The 10,513-nt window shown below is 39.2% G+C and overlaps 1 protein-coding gene across 1 annotated transcript in view; it reads left to right on the top strand.

The window, feature by feature from the left end:
* The window catches only part of CBLL1 (Cbl proto-oncogene-like 1, E3 ubiquitin protein ligase), a 9,626-nt gene extending 3,441 nt beyond the window's left edge, over positions 1 to 6,185 (top strand). Inside the window, exons 2-7 of the mRNA XM_009328365.1 lie at positions 1,297 to 1,389; positions 2,279 to 2,446; positions 2,802 to 2,902; positions 3,165 to 3,248; positions 4,085 to 4,158; positions 4,719 to 6,185. Coding sequence (XP_009326640.1) covers positions 1,297 to 1,389; positions 2,279 to 2,446; positions 2,802 to 2,902; positions 3,165 to 3,248; positions 4,085 to 4,158; positions 4,719 to 5,760 — 1,562 coding nt within the window. The 3' untranslated portion in view covers positions 5,761 to 6,185. The remainder of the gene's footprint in view (positions 1 to 1,296; positions 1,390 to 2,278; positions 2,447 to 2,801; positions 2,903 to 3,164; positions 3,249 to 4,084; positions 4,159 to 4,718) is intronic.
* The last annotated feature ends 4,328 nt before the right edge of the window (positions 6,186 to 10,513 follow it).

The following is a 10,513-nucleotide window of genomic DNA, read 5'->3' as shown; positions in this document are numbered from 1 at the left end:
CAGCGGGGGGATCCAGCCTGTAGCGTTTCGGCGGCGCGGCGCTTGTTCGCCCGCTGCGTTTCCCGAGGTCGGTGCCGGTAACGTGTTTCCTGGTTCCGTAGTTGTGCTCTGGAGAGGAAACTTCCCCATGTGCTTAAGCTCGGTTTCGTAGCTTTGAAACTCTGCTGGTTGGCGTGCTGGCGTAGTTTAATGTATAGATGAGTGGACGTGGGTTTTCTTGCTAGGGTATCTTCAGTTTTCTTTCTTCCCTTAGCGAAGACTACGTTATGAATTTATATGTATAAGGTATGGTGTTTGAGCTGTATTTATGAATTAAAAAAAAACGTGAAATACAAAAATAAAACTTAAGAAAAGTTGACGAAGGTGGCGGTTCAGGAGGATGTATCACCTCAATTAGAGCTTCCCTAAGTAGTCTTAACAATTTTGGTATGTTTTTCATATTTTTTTTCTGCACTTAATCCTGCTAGTTATGCTTCCACAGACTGCAATTTATTATCCTTCCGTGAAGCATGAGTAACTAATGAACTTGCTAGTTTGGGTTAGCTGAGCAGCTAACTCGTGTAAATATTGCTAGCTTGCAAGGGTATATAGAAGACACGCGTCAGAACTTACTTGTTTCCTATTGGCAGTTCAACGGACCGATTAATACGCAAGTTGGGTTGTTTGGGTTTTTTTTAAACTTGTTTTAGTTATCCCTATTTGCAAATGGGTTGAGGTCCTGCAGAGGCTTTTTCTGGTCTATGGTGTTGCATTTTTGTGTATTCTGGTAGAAAACAGAATTTCCCAACAAGTGGAAAATAGACAGCTTTAGCATTATTATCGCTGATGTTCTAGGCCAGCAGTCTCTGGGAAACCGGGTGTCGTAGTTGTATGTTTGCTGGCTCATCTGTTTAGCCAACAGGACAGCCTAAACAAAAATGACAAGTGAGCAAAAGTAAAAACAGGCTGTATTGTTTTTGCCTTTTTACATATTGCCTTTTAGAGTGAAACATGTCAACCACAAGTGCTAAGAGGAATAAATACACTTGATCTATCAGAGGAGACTCAGGGCTCTTCATTTTGAGGTAAAGTGACTGTCAGGGCACAGTCCCAATTCGAAACTTTGTCGCAGTTCCTAGTTGTGGTGGTAGCTGCTGAATAACTTAGAGCAATCCCCTTTTCCCTTTGTCTTCTTGTTTTTCTTTCTTTCTTGTTTTTCCTCCTACTTGTTGTGTTGTGTGAGGTGGTTATAGGCTTTGAGGGACACTAGTTTGTGAGGCATTGTGCAGACTTACGCTAATGGGGCCCTAATTTCAGTGTCCAGATGCTACCAGGCTGTAATCCTTTGGGGCCTCGGTGATCATTCCAGGGCTGCAGTGCCGTATCAAGTGGAGCGGCAGGGCTTACAGTGTAAGAGCTTGTGGCACACCTCTCTGAGGCTGAGCATGTCCCACTTTGAAACACCTGTCAAAATGGCATTTTCAATTAAAGTGAAAGTGAGCTGGGTAGATTCGTGAAGAACATAATTTTATTTGTGTATGAATGAGATGCTATGCAGTGGTTTAAGATAGACTCACTGGAAGTTGAGGGAGTTGTACCCCCTTCATTGGTGTGCTTGTTGCAATACTCCCTCTAGATTATCATTTGGAGCCTGTATCTACTGATGCATGTGTCAGGCTATTTCTTGCTTCCTTTGCCCTGGTACTCAGATTTAAATCTGATTAAAGAGAATTCTGTATGTAGTGGGGAACAATAATTTTCAGTTTCGCAAGGATACTACTACATACTCTTAAGTACTGATATTTTTGTGATACTTTATGCTAAACTTCTAAGTGATGTGTCAAGATGCTGAGTTAATACGGAAACTAGTTTCCTTCCAACTTTAATAAGCAATTTACATAAATTGTAAAAATTATCTTTTCTCATAAGAAATTCTATGTTGTCACGGTCGTACAAAGAATTAACTCTTCAGTACTATTCACGCTGTGAGAGGAACTATACAATTAATGGGTTTCTTCCTGTTGTGAAGAAATGACAGACTAGCTAACTTTTAAAAATACCTTTATTTTTAGAACTAGATTTCCTAAAATCACGGTTGTTCCCAATACAATTTTGTGACTTCTAGAAGAAATTCTATGTGAAGATACTTATTTTCTAGTGATTAAACTTTGATATGTTGTATGAGTCTTAAATAAGCTTTAAAAATTACTTTTCTTAAAACTCTTCTGTTAATATTTAGCCTCTTTAGAAACTATTAGGTAAGTGAAAAACTACATAAACTTTTTTTTTTCTTTCATAGACAATGATTTGCAAGGAACAAATAGTTCAGGGTCATTGGGTGGTCTTGATGTTCGTAGAAGAATCCCTATAAAGCTTATCTCAAAACAGACCAATAAAACCAAACCTGCACCTCGAACTCCAAGAAATATGAACAGGATGCCCTCAAAGACACAAGCTGGTGATGAAGGTAAATTAATATAAATACTAGCCCTGTAGTAGGGAAGCGTATTATTCTGCAGCATTGTTCAAGACTTTATTCAGTCTTGGAGACTTAGAGTCCAAGGTTCTGTCCAAGTGCAAAACAAGTTTCAAATTTCCAGGTACTGCTGCACTATAAGGATTAAACGGGGCACATTCCCAAAACAGACTGTCTTACTATTTTGACTGTACCTTTCTGTAGAATGGGCCCAGCAGATTAGAAGTGCTGTGGCATTCCTTGATGATTTCAGTATAGAATGACACATGCCTTTAATAGCAGCCGGTGTCATTTAGGAAAGCGTTGTGGTTGGCTCGTGTCTTTCTTCTCTTTCTTCTTTCTACAGAAGAATTTGATTATAACGAAGAGGAGCGGTACGAATGCAAAGGAGGTGAAATGTTTGGCAATCAAAGGAGGTTCCCTGGACCCATCTTTTGGGACTATAAGGTAAAGCAATGGATGGCAAGTCGTGAATCTTTGTCTGTGAATCATACCAAACTGTAGGTAGTCCTGGTAGATACCTTCTTCAATAAAAGTGCTTCCATTACTTTTTACTGACTGAAAATACATCCTCTGCTTTCTCACGTTTGTGGTGTTCTTGCTTCCTTCTCAGCTAATTCAGAAATAATTGGTGTGTTGGTGATAATTGAAATGAGAAGCTTTAGTGATCTTGGGTTTTGTTTTCCCACCCCCTTCTCTATCCTGTCAGATAAACTTGCTGGGGGAGAAGGATGATACACCGGTCCATTTCTGTGATAAGTGTGGATTGCCCATCAAAATGTATGGACGCATGGTGAGTGAAATTATCAGTGGAAGATGCAGCCATGGTTTCCTTTTAGGTAAAATTAGGTTTTGGTATGTCTCTATGAAGCCTGAAGAGGTTACTGATTTCAGCAGGTCTCTGAATAAACAGCAGGAGGATGTCGGGATGGAACCAGGGGCCTTCACTGCTGAAGTGTTTTTGTTCCATTTGTCTGGCTGATTTCATGTTACCGCCCTGATTTAATAAAGTAAGCTTGAAAATGTTGAACAACAAATCAAAATGCTGTCACCAACAAAAGAACCCTTCAAGTTCAGTAGGTTTTGACCTTAACACAACTTAGCTTTAAAAATAAGCTCTTTATCTCAATTAAAGACTTGCAATGAAGTTAGAAAACACTGTTTACTTTTATGTCCCTTTAAAAATAGTGTAACAAAATCCCTGAGATTAATTTAGATTTCTAAGTGTGATGTAACAGGCTTCAGGATCTGACTTAATGACAGTTAATGGTTTTAAAACTTTCCTTCCTTGCCAGCAAGACAAGTGTAATTAGATTGCATATGCAGCTTCTGTAAATGTTCAGTGTTGGTATTACTGCAAGACTTAAACTTTTGCCTGTATGTTTTTGCCAATTCTTAAAAAACCCAAACAAACCTACACCCAAAAAACCCAAACTCAACACGAACTGTTTTAGAAAGTTTCTATGCAAAGATGCTGTAAACTGCGAACTACCACTAAGCCTGTTCACCTCATAGGTAGCTTAGTTACTTCTATTGTTAGAAATTGCATGCTGGAGGGAGGAACTGTATTCTGCAAAATGACATAGGTATTTATATACGATGTCTTAACAGCCATTTTTTTGTTTCTAGATACCTTGCAAGCATGTTTTCTGCTATGATTGTGCTATACTACATGAGAAAAAGGGAGACAAGATGTGTCCAGGGTAAGTTATCTCAAGATTTGTTATTAAAGAAAACGTAGGAGAGTAACTTAAATATCTTATTTCAGATACTGTATTAACACGGTTCTTATTTATGTACGTTTAGCAGAGGCAGTAGAGTATTCTACTGCACCACTTGATTATAGTTTTGTATCGCATATTTTGGGATTGTAAGAGATCAGTGTTTACTTTGCTGTTCAAGTATTGGTGTAGATAACCTGTTATTGCTCTAGTTTGAAAAGGAATAAATGGCAGTTTAATTTACGTAGTGAGAGTGACTCTTGGTAGGTCTTAAAGCGCAGAAGGCATTTGTGAGAGAGAGTAGTGCTATTTATAAATTTCCACCTCATGAAATTTTTATGTTCTTTCATGGTTGTGTTTGGAGACTTAAGAACTAGATAAATTTCAGAATCAAGGAAATATTTCTTTCATTGCTACAGTGGGGAAAAAATTGTCAGTTCTAATTTGGGTAATTATGGTAAACTGGTTGGCTTTAAAAAAAAAAAAAATTGCAGATTGAACTCTCTGTGATGACAATAAACCGGTGTTCTCTTCTGATTTAGCTGTAATGAACCTGTGCAGCGAATCGAGCAGTGTGTCCGAGGGTCTCTCTTCATGTGTAGCATTGTTCAAGGGTGCAAGAGAACTTACCTGTCCCAGCGGGACTTACAGGCTCACATCAACCACCGTCATATGAGAGCTGGAAAGCCTGTTACTCGTCCTCCAATTGAACCTGTACATCCTCCTATTGCCCCACCACCTGCCGAAATTCCCGAGCGTTTCATAATGCCACCTGAGAAACATCATATGAGCCACATTCCGCCGAAGCAGCACATCATGATGCCACCACCTCCTTTACAGCACGTGCCACATGAGCATTATAACCAGCCACACGAAGACATTCGTGCGCCTCCTGCAGAGATGTCAATGGCTCCACCACCACCTCGCCCAGTCAGTCAGGACACCTTCCGCATTTCGACGAGAAAACACAGCAACTTAATAACTGTCCCTATTCAGGATGATTCGAATTCAGGTGCTCGAGAACCACCTCCACCAGCCCCCGCACCTGCTCATCATCATCCTGAATACCAGGGTCAACCAGTGGTATCTCACCCTCATCATATTATGCCTCCACAGCAACATTATGCACCACCCCCACCACCACCTCCACCAATAAGCCATCCGCTGCAGCATCCTCCCCAGGCAGCAGGTACTCCTCACATGGTATATAGCCAAGCTCCTCCACCACCAATGACCTCTGCTCCTCCTCCAATAACCCCGCCACCTGGACATATAATTGCCCAGATGCCACCATATATGAATCATCCTCCTCCAGGACCTCCCCCTCCTCAGCACGGAGGCCCACCTGTAAATGTAAATGCACCCCCTCCCCATCACTATAATCCTAACTCTCTGCCACAGTTCAGTGAAGATCAAGGAACTCTTAGTCCCCCTTTCACACAGCCCGGGGGAATGAGTCCAGGGATATGGCCAGCTCCAAGGGGGCCGCCTCCACCTCCAAGGATGCAAGGGCCTCCTGCTCAGGCCCCGCTTCCTGGACCACACCACCCTGATCAAGCCAGATACAGACCCTATTACCAATGATAGAACCAGTTATATGAATAGAGAGTGCTATGAAGAGGATAAAACTATATACAACAGCCTTTTAATTAATTGTTTTGGGGTTATTTTGTTGTGGTTTTTTTAAAATACTGTCATTTTGACTGTAAGACTTTTCAGGTTTGAATCTTAAATGATTTTTAAGCCTTGGCCGTAGGACTCTGACTTCAGATATTCTATAGTGGAAAAATAAGTGGCTTAGTAGACCACGGTTGCATTTTAAGAGAACTTCTGTCTCTAGTGTGGCTAAATTGTCCTAAGATGAACACTTGTAATATTATTTCCTGGAGAAAATGAACATGTGTTGTACCATTCTGAATATTGTTTTGTTAAATCCAGTGTTTAGTTTCACTTGTGATATGTTTTTGTTAACCTGTGTACAATAATTAAATTGAAATATGGTTGTAAAAGTGGTGGGTTTTTATATGAAGTTAACGCAAACATAGTTCCGGGACACCATTTCGGCCCTAATGCTTTCCAAATGGGCAGTGTAACGAAATATTAAGGGAACTTTAATATTTCGGCTACTAACAGTTACCATTACTTAGAACGAATTCAGGCTATGGTTAATTCATGGCACTAGAAATCAGACATGCAGAATACTGCATTTCAGCTTTTTCTTTTTTTTCCCTCTAAATTTATGCAGCAAGATAAATTTATCAGAAGTACGGCTTTGGGCATGACATGAAACCATGTAATAACGTGTTGTGAGTTTTGGTGTGGGGGGGTTGGTTTTGTTTGGGGTTTTGGGCTTGAGTTTTTGGGGTTTTTTGTTTGTTTGATTTAAAGCTAGTTTTGGTTCAGAAGGTTCTGTTTACATGTACGCTACTCACTGGAGTTGAATTCAAACTATTGTGTTTACCTATGGCTATGTTTGCGTGGAAGTGGCTGTGCGTTGGCTTGCCATGTCTGTGAGAAGCAGATAGTTTTTGGTGGGGAAGTGGTGTTTGCCTCTGTCACTTTATATAATACGTACAGTAGGAAAACTTCCCATTTGGATAACCTGAAAGAAGTAGTCTGAAATCCCTTATGTAGATATAAAGAAATAAAAAAGCTACACATCCTTTACCTGTTTTGATTTTGTGGTACAGATTTAATTGAACAGGCAATAGTTAGGTGTTTTGTTTTGCTTTTTTAAAAAAAGTAACAATATAAGCAGGCCCTCAGGTCTGCTTTGGCCCCAAATTTATGTTTTCCAGGCATACTTTTAAAGAGAAATATAATAACTATAAAATGAGAATGTTCTTTTTTTAGTGCAGCTGGTAGCAGAACCGGACAATAATAAGAGTACCATCTGTTGTTTGGAGTGCTTATCTTTGCATTTCTAATCAATGTTAGAGCTGAACCTTTGTTTTTTCAAAATGCCACATTTCTAGCAGTGGTGCTTTTAGATGAAGAAATCTTGTGGGTTTTTTTCTAAGGTTTGTAATTTCCTACTGTTCTTGAATAATCTGAACCATCTTAAAGCCTCAGTGTTACTATTTATTTTGTAAACCTTCTTTCCTGCCTCATAAGTGTTAAATTTATAAAAGAGCTTTGGCAGTGCAACATTCCAAACTTTGTAATTTTACGTATAAACTGCATATTTTTAATTACCAGAGCAAGGGCTCTTTAGACTTACTGTCTGTCCTTGAGTGCCATTGATTTCCTTGTGACCACGGGCAAATCTTTTAGACTACCCTTCAAATAAATCTTTAGAGATGTGCAAATAAATTCTGAGATATACAAATAAATTACGGGGTATATGAATAGCCAGTAACCGTCAACTGATTAAAAGTCTGCTTAGCTGTAATGTGCTTCTTTCTAAGACAGAGTTCTTTGTTTTGGTTTCTCTGAAAAACAAGTCATTTTAAATAAAACACACTGGCGAAGAAAAAGAGGCTGATTGTGGTAGTGTGCTGTGGTACGCGGTTGGTGGAAAATTTACTGTTTCAGTGTGTATGAAGGTGAAAATGACTCTGCCAGCATAATTTTGTTTCAGTAACTTACAATAAACACATGAACTTTTAAGGACCCCCTTTTGTCACTGTTAAATTATGTGGCAGGAGGTAGGCTTAGGCAGGTTTATATTACAGCATGGAACTTCATCTGGGAGGAAATCTGCGTGTCTAATTAACATTCTTTGACTCTGCAACGCCAAACTTACGTGGGGCGTACCTGTTTTAAACAGACTTACTGATGGTTCGAGGTACCAGCTTCATTTTGTTTAGGCAGGGAGGTAACACTTGCGGGTTTATGAGGACACCACGTGGCAGGCTTTTGTGCAGGGAGATGCATCAGCCTCACCTGTGCACTCTTGTTTTGGAAAATACGATGTTCTGAAATCAGCTATGACCTGTCAGCTGCAGGTGATGAGGAAATAAGGCAACTCTTGCTGTCATGCTAGTTTTTAGGAATAAGTCATGTTGCACACTTTTGTTACATGTTACCCAGCCTGTTGTGAAACAGATGAAGGGTTCAAACTTACTTATTGTGGGTCCACTGCTATTCTTGAAGTTACTGATAAAAGTGCTTTTCTGAAAATGCTGAGGCAGTTCAATTGGTTAAGGGAAAACAGCAGCCTTTGCTCTATCAAAAGCACAAACGATAAATGTCATTGTAGAGAATGTGATAATTTTTTTCTGTTTATAGTTGAGGCAAAGGTGACATATGTCATACGGACAATGACACATTACCCAAAAAATCAGGGGGATCCCTCGAATTGTTTAGTAACCATGGACCAAAAGTCTTTGTGATGGAGAACTTACTGAAAAGTCATCTTATGTAGGCAGGACTTGGGTCAAATTTCTGTCCTGCTTGTATAGGAAGACCTAAATTAATTTTTTTTATTTATTAAGTCTTAAGTATACCTGTGTAACTAAGGGTACTGTTGACACTTTCATATTTTCAAAGTTAAAAAATGTCTGTGTTGGTTGAAACCTTATGTGAGCAGTCGTCTTGATTTGTTTATGGGGTTTTGGACATGTTTTGGGGTTGGGTTTTTTTGTTCCGTTGGTGGGGTTTTTTTTGCAAAATACCTGATTGTTTCAGTGTGAAGTTCAGAAATGCTATATATTGTATTTAATTGTATAATTGACAGTCTTAGAAATGGTGAGATGTACTTGCGAATTCTTTGGATTCCTACTTACATCTTTCTGTAAAGACAAACATTTGAATTGAATTACTTATGTTTATTTTAAATAAATGTCCCTGTCTCTGGCAGCGGACTCCCTCCCGAGGCATTGCCGAGCAGATCTCAAGGTTTGAAGAGAACTCTGACGACATTTAAATTTGTCAGCCATTGTAGGTCCCTCTAATAATGTCACATAAGGGAATGAAAAGGGTTTTGATGTCCAAGGGTTTGTGTCCACCATGGAATAAATGAAAGGACACCAGCAGACGGCCTGAAAACATCAGGGGTTTAGATGCTTGTCTCCTTACCCTTTATCTTCAATTCCATCTATAAGTTTGCTTAAAGGATTGCCTGCAGCCATGCATACTTTACAACAAGCAGCCTAATTGCGTGAACATGTACTTTATGTTTGGTGTTTTCTTAAAAATGCTATTAACATAAAGATTAGATACCTACATGTGTTAAGTGATACTTTTCATGCCTTTTAAAAAAAGAAAAATGAAAAATGTGAATTATCTTTTAAAAATCCGATCCAAGAGAATTAGAAAACCTTGCTGGATGGAGTTTCCACTTCTTTTCATTTCTGCTATCAAAGGAGTGTCAAATTCTGTTTGTTAAAAAATGAAGTGGAAGTAACTCGTATTCATTCCGTGTTAGAGTTTGCACACATAACAAGGGAGAAAAACCGTCTCCTGTATTATGTAAAGTCAAGTGTTCTCAAAAGCACATTTGTGGATATGCTTTCTCTGTGGATCAAGTCTGAACACGCCTCTCCGTTCTTAAAATGTTTTCTGCTCTGTAAAACTTGTGTCTGGTTTTGTGGTGTTTCTCTCTGCGTGCCTTGCCGTGTTGCTGAGAGAAGCATGCACAGGGTCGCATCAGAAGGTACTGTCGAGCCTGGGAAACTGGAGGAGCACAGCAAATTGCAGTTGCAATCTAATACTGAAGCTGTAGGAAATAAGTCTGAACTTTTCCTGTTCATCTATATGACACTGCAGGGTCCAATGCAGCAGAGAAATGTGCAAGGTTTATATTCATTTTCATCCCGACTACATTTCTAAAGGAAATGTCAGTATTATACAAGTTGTATTTCCCCTGTTTTTTATTTTGTGGTGTTAAAACCAATTCTTGGCAATTGTTAAATCATCTTTATATAGTAATAGTGCCCTCACAACTGTGAGGTTCTTCACTGTATTCAGGTATGTTATATTCACACTAATGGTTTATACTGACCAGTTTGTAAACTGAACTAGCTGCATCTGTATGGGCAACGTGGGTGAGAATAATGAAGTATAAAGCTCCTTTTAGTCTTGACTTAGCCATAAGACAGAGTGACTTCAGAAGCTTTTCCTACTCTGAATTGTATCTCCTTGTTCTCTAAATATGGGGCATTAATTTGTTGGGGGGTTTTTAAAATTGTTTTCAGTTTTGACTCAGTTCATGAGTACAAGAGATTAAAAGATTAAAAACTCCAACAAACGTCTGGAAAGGTGTGGGTGGAATAGCAGCAGGAAGCTGATAAATTAGCTCAGTCATCTTGAAACTTTCATCATTCATTTTGATAATAGAATGCAAGTGATTCTCGAGTGCTAGTAGGACTGATTGTAGTACACTTCTTCTGTTAAT

The sequence above is a fragment of the Pygoscelis adeliae genome, unplaced genomic scaffold (assembly GCF_000699105.1).
Source record: "Pygoscelis adeliae isolate BGI_AS28 unplaced genomic scaffold, ASM69910v1 Scaffold267, whole genome shotgun sequence".
In the NCBI taxonomy this organism is placed as follows: Eukaryota; Metazoa; Chordata; class Aves; order Sphenisciformes; family Spheniscidae; genus Pygoscelis; species Pygoscelis adeliae.
The sequence above is the reverse complement of the archived record's forward strand: the minus strand, read 5'-3'. Positions and strand labels throughout refer to the sequence as shown.